Source organism: Platichthys flesus, chromosome 9 (genome assembly GCF_949316205.1).
Source record: "Platichthys flesus chromosome 9, fPlaFle2.1, whole genome shotgun sequence".
Lineage (NCBI taxonomy): Eukaryota > Metazoa > Chordata > Actinopteri > Pleuronectiformes > Pleuronectidae > Platichthys > Platichthys flesus.
In genome coordinates, this window is record NC_084953.1 from 21,556,301 (window position 1) to 21,582,721 (window position 26,421).

At 41.0% G+C, this 26,421-nt stretch overlaps 2 protein-coding genes across 2 annotated transcripts; one reads left to right on the forward strand and one right to left on the reverse strand.

Annotated features, from left to right (window-relative positions):
- Window positions 1-9: 9 nt before the first annotated feature.
- On the forward strand, window positions 10-14,528 carry nme7 (NME/NM23 family member 7). Its single transcript, XM_062394755.1, has 12 exons — window positions 10-138; window positions 1,867-1,968; window positions 2,152-2,318; window positions 3,140-3,250; window positions 4,123-4,173; window positions 4,362-4,569; window positions 4,654-4,759; window positions 7,218-7,282; window positions 7,805-7,873; window positions 8,125-8,226; window positions 13,781-13,888; window positions 14,404-14,528. The coding sequence occupies exons 1-12, from the start codon at window positions 136-138 to the stop codon at window positions 14,434-14,436; spliced, it is 1,125 nt and encodes a 374-aa protein (XP_062250739.1). The 5' UTR covers window positions 10-135; the 3' UTR covers window positions 14,437-14,528.
- On the reverse strand, window positions 14,472-24,027 carry atp1b1a (ATPase Na+/K+ transporting subunit beta 1a). The gene is made up of 6 exons (XM_062394756.1): window positions 23,777-24,027; window positions 19,622-19,750; window positions 18,100-18,255; window positions 17,382-17,566; window positions 15,929-16,012; window positions 14,472-15,845 (listed from the first exon to the last, which is right to left on the reverse strand). Exons 1-6 carry the CDS (start codon window positions 23,868-23,870, stop codon window positions 15,588-15,590), a joined length of 906 nt encoding a protein of 301 aa, XP_062250740.1. The 5' UTR covers window positions 23,871-24,027; the 3' UTR covers window positions 14,472-15,587.
- Between the last annotated feature and the right edge of the window lie 2,394 nt (window positions 24,028-26,421).

Genomic DNA, 26,421 nt, shown 5'->3' on the forward strand with positions numbered 1-26,421 from the left:
CACACGTCAGTGGCAGTTTCCGTTGACACCGGAAGTTCCTCTACGATCTGCCGCTGCCACGATTTGAGCTTGCCTTACTGGTAACGTTAGCAACGTGACAACAGATCGTGGTGTAGTAGTCGCTAGTTTCTGAAAATGGTAAGTTTAACAATCACTGCTCGTCTATTATCGTATGAACGTACTTTGTGAACTATACGATACCGGGAGAAACAGCGGTGTGCTTACACGGAAGCTTGTTTGCTAATGTTAGCATATCAACAACAGGATAACACAGCAGATACGCTAATATTATTAGTTTACAGCTTATAAGTTAAAATTACTCTAGGCTACTCTATAGCTGGATGGTTTATCAATATCAGCATGTTGGTCAGGGTGGCCATGGTTTTCACTGTAAAGAACCAAACTGTTTCAGTTAGCTAGCTTGCAGGCACACACTTATAGTCTTTGGAACTTGTAGACAAAAAGAAAACATGTGGCTGATTCAGTGAAAGAAGAAACACAATCACAAAGAGCGCCTGCTCTGCTGAAGTGCCCTTTGGCAAGACACTGATGCCAAGGCAGTGGCTTCAGTGTACATTCATTCTGACTGTCCTGTAATAATGGATACATAGAACAGGATAAAACATAACATATCTCCAAGAGGTTGTAAATATGTGTGTGCTAGACACAACATCTCATTCTTGAACAGTTAGTTCATTAAGATAACTTCACCCATCATTACCTAAATACTGAGAGTTTACATCATACCCTGTGTGTTTGTAGAGCAGGAGAGAGGCGTTGTTTATTTTATTTGCGGGGTCAAGGTCATAGGGGCTGGAGCTTTTTCAAGTTAACAATGGGCAGAATACAAGGAAGCACTGTGGACACTCATTGTCCTTCACAGACACACACCTACTCACACTAGGATCAGGATGAAGTCACCTATTCACCTGATTGCGTGACTTTGGACTGGGGCAGGAAACTAGAGCTCCCATGGTGACTGTCTGTACAGACGGAGACGGAACCCAAACACAGGCCACTCTGACAGTGCTCACAAGTCCGAATTGTTTTTGGTAGATAATACAAATCATGTCAGATCTGTCATCACACAAGTGTTTATATCAGATAATTCCTTAATCCCTCTTAAATTGTTAACGGTCACCAAACAAATGTCATTTGATAGCATTTCTTTGATTTGAAGAAGGCTGATTAAAACATTTTTTTTAAAGAACATACTGGTGTTTTTGTATGCTTTAAATCAGCTTGCACTACATTTCTTATGTAATCTAACACAATTCACATCAGTTGTACGTTTAGTTTGGGAAAGTTTAGTCATTGCTTTGTGAACGTAAAGTTGGTTGTTAGGTTGAAAAGTCTACTTCAGTATTTTCTAAAAGTACTAGTTTCAATTCTCTGAAATACATTTTCAGCACTGATGAGTCTTAAGGAGGCAAAAAGACACGTTAAAAAACATGAAATGCCAAAACAATACATTGAAAATAATTCACAGCAATGTATAGCATATGAGAATTATAGTAAATGGAATAAAACTTCCCAAACATTACTGATGTGGCTGTTTTACAAACTTAAAGGATGAGTAAGTCTACAAAAAAAACATGGAGCTGTTTACCCTGACAGGAATATCTCTTCAATTTCAAATGGTTGACTCACACAAATCAGTGTTTTTCTTATTCTCATTTAAGATTATTGTGAAAGAAGATTTCATTTCTTTCTGGGACTGAGGTGTAAACATATAAAATCTTAATCATATTTGTTACAGAGTCAGAGCCTCCTGTTTTTTCTTACTTTATGTCTTTTTAGACCTGTGTATTAGATATTTTGTGCCCTTCCTTAATCCGATTTTGATCTTGTCTTTAACTTTACTAGGAGGAACGCTTTGCTTTTAATGTGGAGTGGTATGACCCCATTGCTGCTCTCCTGCGGCTATACCAACTGTTCTACTACCCCAAAGATGGCTCAGTGGAAATGGTAGATAGTGACTACTGCATTCAACAATACATGTGTTACTTACAGTGGAAGTTCACCAGACAATATATATGTCATCTGACAGCATAAGACAGATTTTAGATTTACAAGATGTCATGTTTATTGCTGAATTTTGTACTTCATTATTTTTTTTTAAACCATCAACAATGATTTTGTTTTCTGTAGTTTGATGTAAAGAACCAGCGAGTCTTTTTGAGAAGGACCGTATACGACGACCTCCATCAAGAGGACCTGTTTGTTGGGAATCGAGTGAACGTTTTGTCAAGACAGCTTAATCTGACTGACTACGGGGATCTATACACAGCAAACAAACTTGGCAGCAAAAAAGAAAGGTATGCTTGTTTATTTTAAGTCCACATTATCCATATATCCTCCAGTTACATGCCACTTGAAATGAAACCTTTCAAGGTTGACTCATAATCTTTCTTCGAATATTTTTTACATGTTCTGTTCAGTGTACTATGCAAGAATGGTGCGAGATTGGAAATCAATTGAATTTTTTTGATTGGCTGCAACATATTTTGGGCAATTGCTCTGTTATCAACCTTTACTATTATAGTTTGATGTATGGTCTGTTCACATTCTTAGATCAGTTTGGTCAGTGATGCATGGTAAAACAGATTTATTTTGTGATCAACTGCAAAGTAAACAATATTCATTAACGATAACTCTTTAAAGGGCTGCTTCTACAATACTTACCTTTCGACTACAATACCAAAGCAACCTGTTTTGTTTATTACTTTCATCACAAAGTCAAAAACTGGCTTAATAATGTATGATTAATTCATAAAACATAAACCAAAGCCAATCAACCAGCACAGCACTTCTGTACAATGTATATTGAGGTAAAATACAGACAGTACTAGTAATCCCTACATGTTTGCCATACATATTTGAAAATTTCTGCCTCTCTTGACCATGATTCCCTGACCCTCGATGGGACTTTCCTGGTTAAATAATGGATAAATTAACATGTAAATATGATATGAAATCAAAATATATTTATATCACTGTAGAGCGGGAGTGTTTCCGTCAAGATGTCAGATGAAAAGTTGTCTCCGGTTATGTGTAGTATCAGATATGAGACCTTCACATCCTGATGTATTTTCTCTCCTTATGTGGCGTATTTTTCCTTCTCTCCCTGTTTCTCTAGGACTCTTGCTTTGATAAAGCCAGACGTTGCTACAAAGATCGGAGATGTCCTTGAAATGATATACTCCTCCAACCTGATTGTGACCAAAGCCAAAATGACAAAGCTCACTTGGTAAGGGAAAAGTCCCACTGGGCAGAGTCTAATGACACTACAGGTGAAGTATCAGACAAACTCTTGTCACAGAGGCAGACAGGCTGTGTGGTGCCAGTATTCTCACATAAACAGATGGACTGTCTCACACTCATTAGGAACATATGGCTTTGCAAGGGCCTGTCAATGGTAGCATTTAATTAATTTCTAGCTCGTGGTGTAATTGCTTGGTTGAACCAGTAAATGTCTTTAAAACGTGAATTGATATAATGAGGACTTTTGACCTTAAGTATATATTGCCACATTCCTCGACTATCATCATGAATGAAGGATATTTGCCTGTACTTGTGTCACTAGATTCTGATATATTTGCAGGATCTTAATTCTGGTCCATATCTAATATGTTAGCAATTTTGAGGTTTGTAATTTTTTCTAATTTATTCTTTGCAGTTCTTTCGCAGGTATTCCTCTGAAATCACTAATTTCATAAACCTGATATATTCAACTCATTTCCCAGAATGTTGTCTCAGCTTTCTCTATAATTAGAACCAGTTTACAGAATCTCTTTCCAGAAAGGTAGAAGTGTTTATTATGTAAACTCTCAGCATGCTGCTAAAACTCCCATAATTTGGCCCAAAGATCTGAGGACACGACCTCAAAGTCCTCAGTGGTGGTAAAGAAAAAAACGTTTTATTTAAGTACTGTCACCTCAGATCCGTCTTATTTTTTTATTATTAAGAAAGTCAAAACCAATTGCACTCATAAATACTATTGACCTTTGTTAATGTCTTTGTCATTAGATTGTCACACAGAGTTTTACTGACTACTTGAGATAATTTGGTCACTTATTAACTCTTATTAACTCCCTGGTTTATGGTTTTCTTGAATGACAGGAAAGAAGCGGCAGAGTTTTATGTGGAACATCAGTCAAAGCCTATCTTCAAGTGAGTGCCCTTGTAAATGATTTTCCAATTCTGAGCGAGTGCAAACAGCAATAGAAGATTTTCTATTGCCGGCCAGTATCATTAACTGAGCCCGTGAAGATGATCCTGATGACTTTGTGGTGACTCTGTGCCACATATAATGCAGCTGGCCTAAATATGCCATTCTAAATGAAAAATTCGTTTTGCAGTAACCTGGTGCAGTTTGCGACCTCGGGGCCTGTAGTTGCCATGGAGCTGATGGGTGATGAGGCCATGTCTACCTGGAGGAAGCTCGTGGGACCCACAGACCCGGCTGTGGCACGGAGGGAGGCACCGCAGAGTGCCCGTGCCCAGTTTGGAACAGATGGCGTCAGAAACATTGGCCACGGCTCTGACTCACTTGCTGCAGCAGCGAAAGTACATGCTCATGTTCATACGTGCCCATGCTCCACACTGTTAGATATTTTCACCTACATTTATTGTGTTTGTTCTGTTTATTAGGAGCTTGAATTTTTTTTCCCATCCACAATTGGCCATGGTCCCGCTAACACAGCTCTTTGTACAGACTGCACATGCTGCATCATCAAACCTCATGCCATATCAGAAGGTAAGGAGCACATATACTTACTGTGATGTATAAAGATTTTCATTATCCATAATACTACAGCTAAAACTAGCAGTATTTATTAATGCCTATACATCTACCTACTCATTTCACAAATGTCAGATGTGTAAAAAACCACAATTAACCCAGTTTAAGTTGTAGATGTTTTATAAAACGAATTCAACTGACTTGTATAAGCTCTTCTACCTGTGGCTGTTAATGGGATGGTTTCACACAGAGGCACTACATGGTTACCAAATTTCACTTTGGATTTGTCCAAATCCCTGCACTGATCCGTGTTCATGGAGCATGCCACTGAAGCTGTGACCTGTGAAATGTGAAAGTCCCTGAATAGAGCTGAAGTATGCACACAAAGAGTGGTTGGCTGGACTGGTTTCATGACATACAGTTTGAGACCAGACACAGTTCATTAAAGTCAAGAGGGTCAGCCTGCGCTCATATATATGAATCTGATCTATGGTCCTATCCTGGAGTGTTTCTCCTTGGCAGTAATTTCGTTGATATAGGATTGGATATATATTTAGTCTCCTCGCATGTTCTTGTGCTTTGTTTTTCTCTTTTTTTCAAAAGAACACATGACAAAATATAAGCTGAACATTCTGAGCTGAGAAGACATTTTAATAAGGAGACTTTTGTCCTAACTTGAGCTGTCTATTTAACAGGGAAATCTGAAAGGGAATACATTAATAAAAAGGACTAGGCAGAATTGACTTGATATAAGTATTCTTGTGAATGGACCATTTAATGTTGTGTAATCTTTAATTCCTCCTCATGTGTATATGTAGGTGTGCCAGGACCCTGATCCTATGCACACTGCTAGTTGAAAAGGACTCTCTTCCACACCTATATGGAATGGTGCCACGATTGGAGTTATTACCGGAGTGGCACCTGTGCTTTTCCTGTTTTGACAAGTCAAAATGTCTCGTGTGAGAAAGGTCCATGAGAAAGGAACCGTTAAAAAACAAACACACAAGTAATGGCACGTTTTATTCTGCTGCAGGGCACGATAGATCAACTGAACTCGAAATCACCTGCAATAATATAGTTCTCCAAAACAGTCATGCGCCAAGGTATAAAATTAGGATTTGTGTCAGCATACGAATATATATTCAAAGCTCTTTCTTGTTTTCTACTGTTTTTAGAGTTATGTTGGTTCACTTAAAATGGTGAAGCTGAAGATGGAGAATTTAATTATTTAGTTTTTGAGTTGCGTCGTTGAAAGGTCATAAATTGCTCCGATTACAGTATTTTCTATATTTTAATTTGCCCACAATGTTTACCTCCTGACGTGTGCTGACACTTGTGGTCTAATCCCAAAATAGCAACTCAGTGTGGGTGGCTGGTCGAGCGGAGCCCAAACTGAGATCTTAAATCAGTTCTGAGACCAGCACAATCAGAAGCTTGCTCTGATTTCCCTCAAGATCACTTAAGAGGCTAATGTACGCCACAGCTACGTGTGCAGGGCGCACCCAATCACGGTGCTGACAAAGGAAGTTGTGTCTGAAAATGCAATCAGACATGACTGGAATAGAGAAGCTTCTGTTGCCAGGCACCCAGAATAGGATCTCCTAGCAACAGCACCAGCTGCTTTTGGAAGCTGCGTTGAGTGAGTGCCTCCCCTCTGCAGGTTGCTGCCTGGGGAGGGCACAGGGGACTCGGGGGGGGGGGGGGGGGGTGGTACTTGCCTCGAACACAGAGCAACCGAGCGGTGACTGAATCATTACTCAAATAAGAGAAGATCATCAATGCTGGCGCGGCACCTGGTCCAAACAGAAAGTCACGATTACACAACAACCTCCTCCAGAAAGAGAGGAAAATGTAGACAGTCGGTGTCCTGCCTGACGAGTACGCAGGCCCCTTGTTATCACGATGTCTGGCTGAGATTATGAGACTAGCCCCCACTTTCAATTAGACTGTGTCTGTGTGCGTGCGTGTGTATGTGCGTGTGCATGTGCTGTGCGTGTGTGTCTGCAGCAGTTTGACCTTCACTGTCACTGCTGCACCTTTGTCCCTGCAGCTCCACCAATTTTACATTAATGTATGGCCACAGTGACGTGAGATAAAACTGGACAAAAAGAATGCCTCCTCTAAGAGACGGCACATCTGTTTTATAAAGGAGACACTGAGATGTGATGTTGCACTATATGATAATACTGGATTATAATCCCTTCTTAAGCAGCACATTCAATAATTACCACTTATGTGATTAAATAAGGATAAGAACCATGTTTGATTGGGTAATGAGAACTGTGACTGCTGCTCCACAGACTTGTTAAATATTATATTGATAATATATTTCAGTGTGATATATTGTTAAATATCACACTGAAGATTTTATTGCAGCACTAAACTGTTTATTTGTTAGTTTATGTGTTAACTTAGAAAACGTAGAAAAGCCCATTAAAGCTCAAAGACATCAACAGCTCTGATGTGTTCACAGGTTTGACGGGGAAGATCCTAAACTCCATATCGGCGGCTGGATTTGAAATCTCAGCTCTTCAGATGGTAAAAGTTTTACTTTAATTCAATATTTCATGTCTTTGTGCTTCGATCTGCCTTACACCCCTTCATTGTGTTCATGTAAATCTGCGCTAAAGTTAATTCGTTTGCTCATACGGCCACATATATCTCAGCAAAACTCATTCAACCTGTTTTTGTCCTGTATTGATTTGCTCTGACCCAGCCTGACCTCATAATGGAAGTCAGCGTCCCTGCTGTCAACGGTGACCTCTCACAGTCCATTCGTTTTGCCACATCAGATGTGATGCACATTCTGGTCGGCAGCACAAAAATACATTAATCCCTGTAGCACATAGGGATAATGTAATGGGATTAGAATTAGTGCTTTGATTGATGCTGCACATTTGTTCTAAGTATCCAATCTCATATCCTTGATGTTGTTAATTCATTACTGAAACTACACAAGTTGTTTTACAATAATTGGACTGTTCTTACATTTCAAATCACGGTCTTCTCACTTCACTGCCAAAATTTCACTGCCTCCTCTACACTTTGATATCCTGACAGTTCAATGTGGACCGAGCCAATGCAGAAGAATTCTATGAAATTTACAAAGGTGTTGTGACAGAGTATCTTGTGAGTATAAACACCACGTTGTTGTGCAATCATGGCAGCTACCTGCATCATAGATCTGAAAATTGCTTCTTCTGATAGTAACGCAAATGCAAACATCTCCTCTTTTGTCTGGATTTTAAACAGTCACTAAAGGTGTGGCAGATGGTGTCAGTAGCCTCATGATGCTTTTTATCATCATAAGTGTAATTATTTATTTTCAATAAAAAGTCACATAATCACAGTATTGACTGTATTCCCACCTCCACCTGCAGAGTATGGTGACCCAGCTATGTACTGGACCCTGCATGGTCCTGGAGATCCATGGCACCGACGCGCCGCAGACATTCAGGGAGTTCTGTGGACCTGCTGATCCAGTGAGTCAAAACATATTCAAAATGGTCTCTTATTTCCTCACTCTCTTCTACACTAGATCCTTCTCTGAGTGAAGGTACGCATTTTTCTTACGTTAAGTCGGTCCTCAGAGGTTATATCTTGCAGCCATTTCTTCTACTGAACGCATTTCTTTAGTTAACCTTAATCAAAGCTTCAGCAGTGTTAGTCTTTTATTGTCCTGTTTTATGGCTTGTACAGCTCCTTGTTTTTTATTTGTGAATGCTAGTCAAGCCAGAGCACACAATATATTTCTTCTGTCTTGTACATAAGCCTGGCTACATGTTCAGACTTTATGTAATCTGGGATAAATCTGCATTAGAAAAACAAAACACACCAGTGGGTGTATGAGGAGCCCAACATTCATAAATTTGAGCTGATCTCAGTATTTGATTTCGAGCTTATTCATTTAAAAAACGTGAATCAGACGAGAGGAACTGGAAGTTTTTGTTAGTCCTTGTGTACGCTGTAAACATTTTGTGGCTTATGCGATTAGATAAGAGTTGGCTCGTGAAATAGACTGTGTGTGTGTTGGAGCCAGTGTGAGCTTGTGTGCGTGAAAACACACATTCATGCTTGTTCCTGGGTGCTGTGGAACCAGTGCTGCAGGGCTGTGCCGGTGCGTGATGTGAAATCTAATGATAAGAGGCTTTGCCTTTTAATCATTGTGTGCTTAAACTAAAAAGGAGGGACTGCACCCACCTGCACAGTTCCCCTACATGTTCAGTGTTTGTCTGTGACTCTGCCTTCCCTTCTGTTTTTGATCATTTTTGTATTTGGTCACATTGTGTACAAAAATTATCTGCTTAACCATCAGCCGTGCAGACCACAGCCCAAATGTTACTGACATTGAAGCTGCTGAGCAGGAAGGGGCTTTGTTAATTAGCTAATGATTTCTAGGTCACATGACCCTACACCTCATTGACGCCAAAATAATAAAGCCATTGCTACTGCCCTCTGTTTAGTAGTCACCCTCATCAGACCTGGCCCTGGTTTGCACTGTAAAGCCCTGTGTGTGGAGAGTTCGATGTAATCATTGCATCTTTTAGATTTAGGGTGGGGTTGCTGAGTTGTTTCTGAAACATGTTTTGTCTTATTTGTTGAAATCCTCCTCACGTACTCATAGCTCTCAATAAATACATTTTGTGTGCCAAAAAAGAAAGAAAATAAGTATTGTAACAGTTGTCAGGCAGTGAGCGTTCATGGGGGTGTCGCTTAGACCAGAGGACCAATGGGAAGGGGTGGGTTGCATCTGTTGCCTTTTCTCACTGTAGCCTAGCCCCGCTAGTTTTTCCAGGATTACCAACCCTGAGTTATAGATGGCCTTTTCATTTATTATTGATAGCAACATTTAAATAATCACAACGATGCATCCGCACATTATATTTAAATCCAGTGGGTTATTGAAACCAATTATTAAAAAAATATTATTCTGACTATAAATTAATGTTTAAATTTGCTTGATTTGCCCTCCTTCAGCTGCTCCCCTTTGTATTCCGCCCTCTCTCTCTCCGTCCTCTGTTACCTCTCTGATTGCCTCGGACCTGACTGAGTGACTAACTGCGAGGTCGATCCTGCCACGACCTTAGACTCACCTCGGTATTATCTTACAAATAACCTAAACATTCACACTCCTGCTCTTCAGCTGAGCTCAGTCATTTGATCCTGGAGATAAGCGGGAAGTCACAGCAGCCCTGAGAACTCCAAGTAAGACTCACAAACTAGATCAGTGTGTGAGAGGCGAGCTGATGAGGTCACCAGCAGGGCAAATGTGACGCCATGTAACATTGTTCTGATAAAACACCAAAGTACAGACTGTTTGTCTCTTTAAACTCGGTGTGTTTGTGCCGACACTCCAGACGTCATTATCATGTGGACAGATTGGACTGGACAATCAGTGTAACCTCAGTCTGTATGAAGAGGTCAGAATGTCTATGTCTGCTTAAGTGTTTGCTTTTTGTGATGAGAACAGGATATTGATCCATTCCAGTTGACTAGGGCACCAATCCATAAATAGCACAGGTCATGTGTGAAGAAACGTATGACTGTGCAGCTGGGCGTTTGGATGAAGTGACCTCAAACACTTCATCATGTCAGACTTGACGGTGGACTATTTAAATGACTCTGTTTATTTGAGAGGAGCAAGAAGTTGCAATCGACATTTTTGACATACGAAGTTTTGAGCGCAGGGGCCACACATCTTTCAATAAAGGATCCTAGTGTATTGTGTCTTGTGATGTGTCCTGATATCAGAGTGGACGGACACAGCAGTCCTCTGTTAGACAGTCCAGGCCCAGCCTCTTCCATTAGGTTTTATTTTTCTACACACATTTTTAATGAGCCACTCAATCGAACATAAACATCTCTATTAGCAGTGCTCACAACATATTGTGTTGCCTCACTGTCTCACAGAGATGATGATCAAGAAGGCCCTAAATGTCCTGTTATATGAGGCCAACATTAAATAGGTTTTTCTCATTGATTTTTGATTCATCTGCATAATGCTTTTGTGGAACCCGGTGGCTCCTGTGCTAAATTTAGTGCTCTGGTCTCTACTTGCATTTCTGAGTGGAAATGCAAGTAGCCTTATTCTGATTAAACCAACAATATGATGCTGATTAGAAGAAACTATAGCTACTGTCAAGCAGGTAGAAATAGTTTCCACTGTGATGTAGGATCTGCTTCATAAGGAGGCTTTGTATTCACATCATGTTATATACATAAAACAAAACAGGCTGCGATTCTTTATCCAGTTAGTCACTGAGAGGAGGAAAAATGTGTGGAGGAGGCAATGTGCGTACAGTTGTAGTAGTGGTAGTAATAAATGAATAAATACAAAATATAATGGTCATAAAAGTAAAAGGATGTCTTATTACTTTCTTTGAAAGAAGAGTTATCAGTTATGAGGCTCTATGAAGCATTTGTACAACATTCACTTTCATTTTATGTGTAAGTATGTGTTAGTATTTATATGCTGTTGAGATTACCATGATACATTTATTCCACTGTTGGCTTGCCTTGGTATTTCTTCTGTGAGGTATGGGGGGAGCAAACTTTGTTTAGTTACATTATGGAGGAATCCAAAAGTATTTTAAATGTCTCCAGCAACGGATCTCTTTTACCAGTATGTACACAGGGGGCTGCAATGTATGTGTATAAATACCTTGACCAGGGAGGAGGGGAATCATTTGATAAAGAAGTGCTTGGTCTTTACATATCACATCAAACAACAACCTCACACAGGTGCTTCCCAGTAGAAAAGGGCACAGTTCTAGGCTTCAGTGTTTCCCTCACACAGACAGGACCGGACATGAGCCTTTTTAAGGGACGGTCGTGTACCCACAGGTCACTCTGCCCCAGACATCAGACAAGCCAGTCTGTTCCAGGGACATCAGTGTAGCACCCTATGGGACTCATTAAAATCCAATTAAACTCTGACAGCAGGTCACTCATGGGAAACTGATTCAATTACACCGAATGCTGCTTCAGAAAAGAGTTCTTTTATCTAGGTAGCTCTCCCTCTAATTTCCCCCTGCTGTGTTCGGCCTCAGTCTCACGTGGCAGGGGACATGTAGAGGACATTTTGCTGCCCGGACACATCTTGCAGATATTCCTGCGCAGGATGTTGTGTTTAGCTTTGTCAGACACAAACTGAGTCTGAACAGACTTGTATCCGTATAATGAGAATGTGTCATGTTTTTTTTTCCTTCCCTCCCCTCTGAGCATGACTACTTTCATGTTCCGATTTTGAAATGTTCACACTCAAAACCCTGCGCTCGCATTCAAATTGACCCCGTTTGTGCTTAGAAATAGATGTCGCCCTGTTTCTTTCCCTCTTATATTATGGCCACCAACAGCAAAAGTAGCCACAACGAGGGCGGGTAATTTTATTCCACATCTTTTCACCTGGCATTCTATTGATTGGGGAATTTTGAAAGACTTGTTGCGCAAAAGATTTGAGAGCAGAAGAAGTCTGGAGGCAGACGATTCAGGCGCACGTTCATGAGCCAGTTTCAGCTCTGTGAGGCTGTGTTTTATATGTAGTTGTTATGTAGTGCTTAGCATTGTCGTCTTACAATCAGATTGCACGCTTGCCATCGTCTGTGTGGGTTTTCTCCGGGTAGCTTCCTCCCACAGTCCAAACCCATGGAGGGATAAGGGGTGATTGATCGTAGATGTGAATGTGAGCCTGAATGGTTGTGTGTCTACGATGTTGGCCCCTGGGATTGGCTTCAGCCATCCACCCTGCAACTCTCACAGGATAAGCCATATAGATTATGGATGGAAGATGAAAATAATTTTTTTTCCACACTTAAAATAGAACCCAATTGATCCCGGTGATCCGAAGTTCCCATGATCCTTCCTCTGTTCACATGATCCTTTGTGTCAGTTGTCAGTTCCGTATTGTGTGGTACAGTTATTTAAAACAGGAGAATGTTTTCCACAAGGGTATTTGTTTTAAAAGACAATAAGGCTTTGAGAAGAAGGCTCAGTGGATTTATGACCTTGAACCTTATTCCTGTCTTTTGTGTCCGCTCTCATAAACCACCAGAGAATAAGAGCTTGTCATAGGAAAACAGCCTACAAGGCCCCATCAGATTATTTTATATTGGTGGAGTTTAACAACTGTATTTCTATCTTGTATATATTTATCCCTGGAAAACTGGAAAAAGACTTTCACAGTGGTTTGTTTTCATCGGTTTTCAGTGTATTTTCTTTGCCAACCTTTTAACCTGCGTGTGATACATGGCTTTGTGATAAAAGGCACTACACAAGCACTATGTTACATAATTCTTTTGGAGTTAATAGCCATCTCTGTGAATTAATTATTCACATTGTCCTTCCCCTGATGGAGGAACCTGTGAGAGGGTCTCATTTCCTGGAGGCACCAAGTAGCAAAGGGCAACAGAGCCCAGCTTTGACCTTGGGAGTGTCTCATGTTGAAAGGAAACACGCCACGTGAGAAGAGGAAGTGCTGAATGATTATGAGCAATATAAAGCAGAACTCCGGAGTCTTTGCTTAGCTGTGAAATAAACATGTGTCTGTAGTTGTATTTTTAGTGTGTAGTGATGAGAACCTATTAAACAGTATGGAATGGTGTCTGGTTTGTTAAGTTTGAGGCCCACGTCCATTAAAGCTGCAACTCCAGAAAATATCATAAATTTTTATAAACCAATATGGAATATGGAATTAATCAGATAGTAATCTTACTAGTAGTAAAGGACATTTATCAATACCCGTCTGCAGTATTATAGGTTAGCTTGTCACTCATTTTGAAATGTAAGGTCATGTTAATCTATCTTCCTACGTTCAGTGTTAAATATTTGCTGAGTGTCAGTGTTTTGTCATTACCTCTACATATCACATGTTCAGCTGCTGAGTAATCACTGTGTGAGGAACATGCAACAGAACAGGATGTTCCATTTTGGAAAAACTTTGTCATCCTGATATTGGGATATTTAGTAAAATCTAATACGTGTGAATTTGTCAGTTTCATCAGTGAATCAATCTTCAATCCAGATGTTTTCATTCAACAGGAAATTGCGCGGCACCTTCGTCCAGCCACACTGCGTGCTCTCTATGGCAAAGACAAAGTGAAGAACAGCGTCCACTGCACAGACCTCCCCGAAGATGGTGTTCTAGAGGTGGGTGGCATTTCACTGACACACACTGTACGAGTGAGTACACCCACTGTGTTGTGCCCCTGCACATAGGTTTCCTCATTGTCGTTCAGTCCATGCATAAGTAGCTACCTTGCTAAACCCCCTCAACTCTGTGAAGCTGAGTCTCATGACTCCGCTCTGTGGGCTGGGTCAACCTTAGATCACACTGGTTTTGAGTAGAACAAGAATGGCAGAGGAATTTTAAACAAAACCATTGTTTAACGGAGAGTGGGTCTGACCCATTGAGCGTCATTGTTCAGGAGAACTCCTGATCTGTTGCCTGGACAAATGCCCCCTTGTTACACATTAGCCAGACTGAGCTGCCATTTTCCAAGACTCAGACATAGTGGCCAAGAAAGGGGCTTGTGTACAGAGGAGAAATTAAGCTGTAAAACTTGACTGCTCTGATTGCAGCACAATGGATGACAAACTGATACTTTGAGGTTAGGGTTTGATTCAGTGCGTGCTGTTAAATGAACTGTTATTTCTTTTTCTAGGTGCAGTATTTCTTCAAGATTTTGGACAGATGAGCAGAAGAGAAAACACTCACTTCAAACACAAGGACTTGAGAGTTGTCTGTTTATTGTTTCAGCCTTATGCAGATTAAATAGTGACAAGAGCAGACTCCTGACAAGTGTTTTGATCTTCAACACTGAATTAAGTATTTTCACACCAACTACACATCTTATTACACGGGATACTGCATTGCCTCTGATATTCTCTAACCTTTTGACCAGCGACTTTGGTATTGGATTCATACATTACACTTTGAAAAAAAAATGTACAACTGCATAAATATAAAATTCTTCCACCATGAAAATGGCTAAAACATTCAATAGTAAGTTACATCACGTCATGTGATGTCGCCAGCAAGACCGATTTCAAAGCACTGAGTTGCCACGGTTTCCATGGAGGTGACAGTCTTCTAGGCTGGACCCACAAAGCTCTACACTAAGAATTAAGAATGAACAGATGCAAGAGTATCAAACAGAAATGTCATCAAACCAAATCCTACAGCTAAAGTGAACGGCAAAGAAAAGTTGTACACTTGTATCCTCCCACTGTCAACATGAACAACTTGGATAAAGAAACACACACCAAAAACAACAAAAAGATTCCATGGAGCGCAGTCATTTACTCTTACATGGGCTTTAAAGGTTCAGAGTACCATGCTAGTATTTCAGGTAACAGAGCACATTAACACACACTCCACCCGCTCACATAAACTAACACACCTGCACACAGACACGAGCGCGCACACGCACACACCTTGGACCACTAAAGCTGACATAAGACAAAAGAGATAACAGGACAAGACTACAGCACTGGACACTCCAAAAATATATAGCAACCACATCAGGATGAAATACTCTGGGGACAGAAACACAGCTCGCTACACGTCAGTAGTGGAATCGCGGTTTTACAGTAATAGATGAACACATCCCATGGCTCAAGGAATATTTTCATTTACAGTAGAATAAATATTTGCTATTGCTACTTTTTGTATTTTACATTCTAACCCTCGACAAACACACAGAAAAGCTAGTGTAAAGCACACAGATTAAGTGTAGGTCCTGTATATTATGAATGTTCAAAGACTAGTGGTGTATATCTGAACTCTTTAATTCTCTCTACATTTTATTTTTGTTTTTTAAAATGAGAGTGCTCGTCACGGCTGAGGTCACGAGCTGATTGTGATCTTAACATCGAAACGTCCTTGGTAGCGGTCTTTCTCGCTGTAGTCAATGTTTTCTCCATAAACTCTGCACTCGATGCGGAGCTCGTGGTCCCGAGTGATGTTGGCAAACTGGATGGCCACCAGAGGCTGCAGGTACTTAGGCTGCAGCAGTTTGCCGTAGTACGGGTAGTACTGGAGAGGAAAGCCTTTACCCATGCCAAAGTAGTTGATGTCTCCAATCTTGTCTGCATCCTCTTCTCTCTACAAATGTGATAGTTGGACTTTAAGTCAAACTTTTTTAAAGTGCACTAATAAATCATAGGTAGATATCGCATCAAACGTACCTTATTCTTGCAGTGAATGGGGATCAGGTTGGGCATGTCTTTGCCCTGCAGAGCCTCTGGGAGTGCCGTATTGTTAACAGGAACCTAAAAGAGTGAGAGTATTTGAGCCACATCCTGAGTAGGTGGTTAAGTTAACAAAGCTAAAGAAACTCTGTTTCTACAGTAGAGTCACTTGACCAGGGAGTGAACGTCGATTGTATCCATTTCCTTTGCAGAAAAACCTCTGTTAGTGGGTTTTATGACCAATGGAAAACGGGGCTTTAGAACATATGCTGCCACCTTGAATGCAGCACAGTTACTTTGCTGCATTGGATCATACGATTTAAATATTTAGGATACAATACAATTTGAGGCATTACTGATTTATAATCCCAAAGTTTGTCCTTACAGAAGAGTTCCCCACTATTTTAGTACTGCACCTCGGTAACAGTGTCAGACTGACAAATATTGATGCTGCAGAAGTGCATATATATTGACCTTTTTTTGTTCCACACATTCTTCCCCGTCATTAATCGAACAAGGGAAGCACCACTGATCAGATAAACAGCCTGTATTAACAACTTCTCTGTTGCAGCGTTTCAAAGACAAGTCACAAAAAGCTCCTATAAAATAAGTTGAATGTGAATTTTTTAGCTTATATAATATTAGAATTTCATAAAACAAAATTCTCCTAAAAAAACTAATAAAAAGAAAACGGATATCTGTAGGGAAAAAAAGAAGTTTCATACACAAAGAAGACACCAACAAATATTTCAAGGGAGATTGTGATAAGAGCTGACACCGGTGTCAAGAAAATCACGCGATCTCCGCAGCGGACTTAATAAACTGCATGCGGCTGATCCAACTCTCACCTGAATAATACAAAGGATTTGTTGCTGTTGTGAACGTGTCTGTGCAGAGAACCTCCCACTGTGTTGTACAACTGTGAAAGGAAAACTCTGGGTAAACTCCGTAGCCACGTCTCCGGATTTTACCAGCAGGCGAGCTATGGATGTATGGTCAGCTCAGTGCATTCTTAATAAAATGTGTTTTTAATTCTAAATTGTGATCTTAAGAACCAACCAATTCTGACTCTAATAACAGCACTTGAGGTAATTCATCAGAAAGCTACTTCTGGAGAAACAAAATGTGAGTCTGGAAAAATACTTTTATATGTACACTCAGTGACATGTCCCTTTAAAGAAATGACACGTTCAGAAAAACCTTCAGTGTCTGCATAGTCTTCAGAAACAATGTATGAAAATTACTGTCATACTACATCGAGGTTTTCAAAGAGATCTAGAAATGCCTTTTTAATTATTTAACACCCAGGATGTGTGCTACAAGTGTGAACAATGCCTGGTTCATTCGTTGATCCCAACAGATATGTCATCAGGTTGGTGAGTGGTCTAGACTATGTTTAAGGAAAGTCTGTTAGACCCACAGAGATGTTGTGCTGGAGGTGTATACCTACTTTTGGTCTGAACATGACAATCCTGTTGAGCTTTACAATAAGGCAGGGCTTTCCGTCCGCGAAGCCAAAAGTGGTATCCGTTTCCCCTGAGCAGGCATCGAGCAAGGTCCTGTGGAAGCGACAGGATTTCTTCTGGTCGCGATCATTCTCCAGAGGTCCACGGTCCTTGTACGTCGCAGGAACTTCTGCAGATGTTGTAAATATATTAGATATTTTTCAAAAACCTACTTGTATTTGATACAAATTAGGGTGACTTATTTAGGGTTATCACTGTTTCTACGAGAACATATTACCTCCACTATAGTTATGTTTCCATCTGTTTGTTAGCAGCATTATGCAAGCACTACTTAACCAATTTCCAGGAAATTTTATGAAGCCTTGGGACATAACCCAAGGAAGAACCGAATCCGGATTAGAGTTTTTCAATATGTTTGTTGATTTTTTAGGAGATAATTCATGAATCTTGATCAAGAAAAAAAATCCACTTTTAAGTAACTGTTATTTATGAGTGAGTTAAATTTGGCGAGGATCCAAATAAAATTCAGAATTTAAAAGGTGGTTCATAAGGGTGGGTCTTTGCGGAGGAATGCACTTTATTCAGTTAGTTATTGGATCTAAATGCACATCAGTGAGAAATCTTGTTTTGACGATTGTTACATACCCATCAGGGATCAGCCAGAGTATGACAATCCCTGAATGGTGATTGGCTTATACTTGCCTCCACAGTCTTCAAACTCGCTCTGATTAGTCTGGTTCCCCTTGTTGTACTGTTTAAGGAACTTCTCCACACTCTCGACGTACTTAGCATATGATTTCGGCTCAGACAATTTGAATGCGATTTCAAATTTCTCAGAGCGTGGGGTGTGTGACAGACCTGAAAAACAGATATTATTTATTTTGATTAAATACAACAAAATAAAAAGGGGAATGCAATGATTCAAAGATAACTTGATGCAACAACTTGAGAAATTATATATATATATATATATATATATATATATATATGGCAGTGTGTATAAAAGGAGGGAATTTCCTGACAGGAGCTGCACTCTATATCATGCCAGCTGTTCTTTGTCAGACCCAGAGATACTGGTCCATGCTCATTACAATGTAACACAATGTTAGATCTTGGGGATTTCCTCAGATGGTCTGGGTCCGCTCTTTGTAACAGTAATTTTCCACCGGGCCTCAGTGAGGCGTGGCATGAAGAGAATGAGATGGGTGAGAGGAGTGAAAGGAAACAACAGTAATCAAACTTTTCCAGCTTTACCATTGAGTCTGTTTTTGTTTTTGTACGTATGAGCAAGATCGGCGTTAAATGTGCACGAGAGAGAGAGAGAGAGAGAACTAACATTCAGTCATAAGAATTTCTCTTGGAGCCTTGTGAAAGTTCACCAATACCCTGCCCCCACCCCGCCACACTCACGTGTGTCTCTCTCACAATGGAAACTTTTAGCCCTAGAGTGAGAGGCAGGCTTGAGCTCAGAAAAAAAGACTCCGCTTCCTTTATCATGCCACTGCTGGAAACTCACTTCAGCTCAAAGCGCTCCACACTTACTTTGTTGCTTTGCCAGGCTGCTCTTTGATTGTTAACAGTCGTGGACGGCTGACAGACAAAACGCCAGGCAAACTAACCCGTGTGCATGCAGCCACTCATTTACAATGGCTGGTAAAAAATACTACTGAGGCTACAGCATGTGCTGTGCAAACACGACGAGGCTCTGCACTTTAAAAAAATTGCTTTGTCTCCAAGCTTGCGGGAAATTTCGAAACTCTTGTAGAGTGACTGTAGCAGTGTTTAATGGTGTTGTTCTCATAAGATTACAGGTTGGAATTTTCCTCCAGCTAAACAAGCTTAGTGGCCTCTAAGCTGCGACAAAACTAAACCTTTTTACAAACTCCGGCTGCCATGCATGAATATGTAAATGTATAAACACACAGGCTGTGACGCATGATCAGAGCACACGTGAGCTGTTTCAGTCACAGTGGGTGTAAGCTTCAACGGTTCCCATGTTGCCCGAGGGGGGAAACATTGAGTGGCAGAGAGTAGTGAAGGACAAAATGGCTGAACCTATCTAAGGTCAGACAGACTTGTGATAGAGTATCTGCTTAAAGGCACACCCCAACAGTCATCTATCAGCGTGAGCCACACACACAAATATTAGGTCAGTTCACAATCCTGCACATGATTTGAAAGGGCAAAGGTAGAGGAATAATAAATAATTTTAGATTATATTTACCTGGGGGAGCCACTCTGTCCTGATAGGTGGGTTTGAAGTCACTTAATGTGAGCAGCAAAGCCTGAATGGTCCCAATGAAAATTCCAGCCAAGCATCCGTAGAATATCACGTAGAACGCTAAGATCTTAACTGTAGAGGAGAAAATGAAGGTCTTTAAAATCCATGTACTATGATAAGGGCTCAACAAGCATGTAAATTAACTGATCCATCAGCAACTACATTGATTATTGATTCAATTGCTTCAGGAATTTAAGCAGCTAGAATTACTGCATTGTGGTTGTATGCCTCTCTCCAGACTTATGTAGGGGAGTCATTTATTAAAGAAATGTAATAAAAAAGGTATTAAGTGTATTTTGTCATGATCAGTGTATAAATTCTTGAGTTATGGCCAAAAAACGATTTGTTAAGTTACAGTGAAATTGGCCTTTGACCGTGTTTATCTTTGACTCTAAAAAAAACGTTTCTGACAGGCTTGAAAAGATTCCCTCAAAGCGTGCCTGGGATACCATGTTCATGAGACAGACAGATTGATGAACGAGCCTACAGTAAATCATCCAGCCACGCTATATCCAGTGAAGGGGCATACAACAACATTTCTGATTTGAGCTGTTCAAAGGTGACATGGTTTATGTTATTCTAGTAAACTCAATTAATAAAAGCAATGAACTTTTTGACTTGATTACAATAGAGAAACTAGTTTTCATTCATGACCAATAAACATCAGAGAACAAAAAAAGAAATATTTGTGAGAGCTTTAATGTAAACACATTAGAATAAGATCAGCTCCTGTCTTGAATGAAGTGAATATACCAGATGTGAGAACAATGGAGTAAAGCTTTCATTATCCCAAATAGACACTACACTTGTGGCAAATCTTTAAAAAAAACTTGAGTAACCATGAGTATGGCATTAATCAGGCTCTCCACACATTGTCCCTTTTTTTCCTCATTGTCAAAGCCACATGAGAACAATGCTAAGTTGTCTCACCCTATTTAAATTTGAACCTACTCTGCAACAGCAGGAGTGCCAAAGATTCTGGTACAACTGGATGAGTCAGTAATCATTTCCATCACAGCAGACCCTTCCCCCATTTTGTCAACACTTACAACAGGTTAGGTATAAAAAACACTGAGCTCACATTAATTAACCTGGCTTTATAGGGAGAAACTTGAAATTAGCATTTCCGGTTTGCCTACACTCATTCAAGATCAGTGGCGGGAATATACTCTTATATTTGTGATCTTGGTAGGTTTTGTGTTGTATGTCGGTCGTAAAACTTCCATGACCACAAAAACTGTGAAACCAGTTTGACTGGTTGATCACAGGTTCGGCTCCACAGCCTAACACTGACTGTAAACGGTGGAGAGGAAATTCATCTCAGACTCACTCGGGCCTAGTCAGTCCATGTTTCCCTTAGAACATGTGAGCAGTGTTTCCTGCACATAAAATGGAGAGGAACATCCTTGTGTTTAATGCTCAGATGCAGCACAGATTGGGCACACTAAGCAATTTTACTTATATCATAACTAACTGAAAACATGATTGAAATATATGAATACATTTTAAAAGAGACACAGGATTTTTTTGTTTTAGTATTGTAACACAGTTTGTCACAAAACCGGCTCCTTAATGCAAAAAGAAGCTTTACAAATGTCATTAATAGTGCCATCTGAAGAGTTTTCAAATCTTTTTTTTAAGGATTAATTGCCTTTACACAATGTTCCAACTGCGGCTCAGAAACATAACGTTATGTTACAGGTTGGGGTTGGTAGCTTTTGAGTGAATCATATATACGTCTAATGAATATTGTTAGTTTATTGTTACGCACAACATCTATGCACTCTGGGTAGGGATCCCTCACTTGCGGCTCTCTCTGAGTTAAGTGTTGTTACTGTTTCCTCATTCTTGTTGCTGGTTAAGTGCAGAGGATGACGCAAGCACCTTCTTCAAACCTATAAGTCAAACTGCATTTTGTGAACATTACTATACAGATTCTTGATTGATCAATTTAATTGACCCTGGCATGTTTCCATGCAGAGCACTGTCAACAGACAGTCCTCATGTATGACATGGTTCTTGTGTGTTGCACGTTCGGGGGGAAACTTTGGAATGACTGACGCATGCTGAAGAGTTGTGCAGACTTAAATGTGATCCAATAAGAGGAGAAAAACACAATCAGCCCATGTTGTATTATTTGGAAAACGAATTACATTTTTGTATGGAAGTGAAAATCAGGAGTGAGTCAGTCTCTTGGAAGGTGTCAGTGTTTCCTATTTTCTGCCCGACAACCGCTTATTTGACTGCTGTGAGGGCATTGAAGCAGCACGATTACATTTATAGCCAATTACTTTGAGATTTAACAGGACAAGGGATCAATTTTGGTGTCAGAACACGTGTGGGGGTGGGTGTGGGTGCAACACCATTTTGTAGTCAGAGAGGCCATACATCAACACTGCTGCCCACACATGTAAATAGCACAGGAGCTGGCCTACTAGTGGTGAGCGGCAGTTTGAATGGGGAGCACCTCCCCCACCAGACTGCTGCAGCGACTCGTGAAGGGACCATCACCACGTCCACGCCACACTCAAGTCTCCAGACTTTTACTGACGTCTTTTTTTGACGTCTCGACAGCTCTGCGGTGTTTTCCTCAGACGCTGCCTCTTCCAAACGTCGACGTGAACACACACGAGTGAAGAAATGAGCGCAGCTGACATTTCCCCGCATCGAAAACAGCTGTAATACTAATACCTGACTCCAAACTGATGAATGCACAATTCATTTTTTTCCAATGGGCTGCATCGATCAGCCGCCATGGCGCCAGCAACTCAAGGGCACAGACGTGCGTACCTGTTGCTTTTTTAGAACAACATGGCTCACTTAAGAATAGTGCGACATCACTCTCCCTGAGTCTCACAGGCTGACTGACACATCTGTAGCACCACTTCAATGTTAAACACCACATTGAATTAGCTCGAAGTTCGCCATTGACGAGCACAGAGCAGATAAGAGGGCGACAACAACAGCAGAATCAGATTTTCCTTTCAACTTGGCTTACCCACACAAGGATATATACTGAGTTTTCCTCTGAGACAAACTGCCCATTTGAGCTTTCACTAACATATTCAGGATTACAAGGTTTAAACTGGGGAAAACGCGCCGATCGACGTCTCCCTTCCCTTCACAGGGAAGTATATGAATAATAGCAGGGAGATTGAGGGGCGGCCCTTGAGACATGTGAGTCGTGATCTGCTCACAGTACCATATTGCCAAGCGGTGTCTGAACGGACCCCGCTGTCTTTTACACGGGGAAGGGGGGGAAGCGAATCCTAATTGGTAAACCGGTTTAAAAGAGATTAACGGGCACTATTTAACAGCCTGTGTAGTTATCCTATCAAATCAACTCTCTCCGGCCGGCTCGCCTTAAAAAGTGTTAGAAACAGCCTGTAGAACGACGAGAGCCGTTAATCTGGGGGTTTGAGCTAAAGGCGGCTTGAAGAATAACCGGGCCCCCGTTGTATAGGAGCCACAGATCAGCGCTTCTGTTCTTTAACACGGAGGAATAAAACGTCCTCTGGTTTCTCTCCTCCCATATTTAAAAAGAGGCGGTGGTCCAGTGAGAATACACAGCAGCCAACTTTCAGCAGGCGGCTGATTGGAAAAGTCCTGGCCCTGTCCACACTGTCCTTCAGGGTGACCTTTTCATAAAGGACGTTTATTAACGAACGGCTTCATTTGTGCGACGCCTCGGTGAAACGTCTCCAACTAGCACATATTAAACATGTCCCTTTTAAATGTCACACATCAGGACGGTGTAAATAATTAGTTAGCGTTATAACTAGCTATAATCTAAGTGTGGAATAGGGTTAAAATTCAACCTGTGGCATGTGTGTGGGAGAGAAGCTGGGTTCGTGTTCCACGGTGGACTTTGTGATTTAACAGACCAACTTCTCCCCGCAGACTCCATTGAAAGGCGAAGTCACGACGCAGCATGTCGGAGCCGTTGTGCTCGAACAGGTGCTGAGAGTCCGGAGACACTCAAGGAAAAAGACCGGAGATAAGCCTCTAAACCCCCACATGTCCCCTCCCTGCCACACACCGGCTACAGAACCGGTAATTTCACAGCACACACGGGGAACCTGTCGAACGAGTACTTACACCAACTGGAGCCCGTTCGTCCGAGAAACTCCTTCTTCTCTGAATTCCAGATAAAATTCTTCCAGCCGCCGTCGCTGTCTTTATTTCCAGACATGTTAGCTCCTCGGTACTGTCCCCCACCTGCTTCAGTTGGGTGTGATTTCGCGGCTGTTGCTCGGGCACTTCTAGCTCAGAATGCAGTCGACTGTCCCCCACAGGAAATGCGAAAGGAACGTTTCGCAGCCGTCTCCGTCACTTGTACCACACACAATTTATCGGTGCTGGAGCGGCTCCGCCCGCCGGCTCCAGTAATAAGTTACCCCCCGAGAGGGAGGGGGGCTCCAGCAAATCACAACCCACCGCTGCTTTCTGCGTAAGAGGCGAAGGAAGGGAGGAGGAGGCAAAGAGAGAGAGGGGGTGTTACAGGCAAGAACACCACCGAGTGAGCAAAATGTCCAACTGTCGTCTTTAAACCCTGTCATAGCAACCAGTGTCCTCCACCCCATCCAGTCTCCAAACTCTACTGTGGTGGCAAAGCAAGGCCCGAGCCACAGACTGTATATAAACAGCCCAATCTATAGGCACAGACAGTGCTACTGGGTTTAAATACAGGCAAAGACATACTGGTTTAAAATATAAGAGAAAAGCTACTGCTTTAAAATCTTAGCAAAGACAGTGCTACTGGTTTTACATACAAGCAAAGACAGGGCTACTGGTTTTAAATACAAGTAAAGACAGTGCTACTGGTTTAATATATAAGCGAGGCGCAACTGGTTTTAAAATCTAAGCAAAGAGCTTCTGATTATAAATATAAGCTAAGAGCTACTGGTTTTCAAATCTAAGCAAAGACAATGCTATTAGTTTTTAATGTCAGCAAAGAGTTACTGGCTTTAGATCTTAGCAAAAATAGTGCTATTGGTTTTAAAATCGAAGCAAAGACAGTGCTACTTGTTTTAAAAATATATATACGGAGGGGCATCTTGGATTTCGAAGTCGGGGTTGGTGAAATCCCTCCATCCTTCCAAGTCAAAAGTCCGAAGTTGCAACTTCCGAGCTCCAATTAGTAACACCAGTGTTTATTTTTGGAGTGTCAAAATGGCTGCTGCAAAGCTCAACAGCATGGTTCCAGAAGTAAAAATGTATAGATTATTATTATCATCCGTATTATATTAAACATCCAAGGTAGACTTACCACAAGCTGCGAGATTGAAAAACAATGTTGAACTCCATAGAGGGCCACAAGTCCATATATTATGAACTGCGTTTAAAGAAAAACATGACAAGGGGAAGTACTACATCACACACAAGCCTCACGTGTAATAGTGACATGACTCACTGGTGGAGCAACCTGTTTCCCTGGAAACGTTTACCACAATCACCAGAATCGGCTACGATCGGATCGTTCAGCATTACTACGATAGTTTACAACTATACACTATATGAAATGCAATAAATGTACAAATATATTCAAGACACAAACTCATTGGCCTGGTTCCCTGCTTAAAACTCTTTATTTGGAATTTATAAAAAGTTATTGGAGAAAATGAATGGGGTTTAAACCATTGGAACCAGAGCCATTTTAAAATTGTGCGATAACTGTTACACTCTATTGTTAACAAGAGGCCAGAATTATAGCTGAAGAAGAACTGACAATGTAATTAATATGTAGTAATATGGTTAACAAAGTGGAATAGGATACAACTAACACAAACACAACAAAATCAAGGACTAAAAACCAGTAAACAGGGATTTAAAAGGAAGCTTCGCTCCTGCAGCCTAAGCAAGAAAATATATTTCAAACCCAGCATATGTTTCTAAATAACTTATCAATGACATTCTGGTTCTATGCTCACATTTAGCTGAATCCCATGATGATTTGAAGTCCACTGCAGTACTTTCAGTGTCACCTGGTAATGAGTCATAAATTGATGACTGTGGGGTGAATGGGTCATTGCTTCATTTGTATATTCTTACCACTGCATACTGTGTTAGATTTACATTTGAAAGTCATCTTTTCTAAGTGTTAACACTAAAGCGTCCGTACAGTCGGAGACCTTGATGTAAGTAACAAGTGCTGTTATATAAGACAAAGTACAGGAGATCAAGTAAAGGAGGGACCAAACGTGCACGGTATGGCATGTTAGTGTGTTAGAGGTGTTGGGAGAGGAGTTCCTCTCAGAGAAGATAAGTCCTCAAGAGCCTTTTGAAGATAGAGAGGGACACCCCTGCCCTGATAGCATTTGGTGGCTAATTCCACCATCAGGGAACCACAAAAGAGAACATTATGGGCTTGTGTGCAGGGATGGCAGTGCCAGACAACGTACCTAGGAGGAGAAAAGAGCCTGTATAATAGAGTTCAAGTCAATGTTTACAGATCCCGATGTCACATTGTAAACAATATGTGGCTTGAGTTTAGGACTGGAGGCCAGGGGCGTATAGTGGAGGCCAATGACAGCAAAGTGACAGGTAACCTTTTATGGCTGATTGAGGAATTCTGGAAATGTTGGAGAGACAAGCCTAGATCCTTGCAGAGTCTATAGAGTCATCTGGCAGGACTGACGGGTATAGTAGAGCATCCTCTGCATAACAGTGACATGAGAGACTCTGTAAACAGATAATTGGACCCAAGAAAGTTATTGCAAAGGGGCTACAGCAGTACTTGTTAG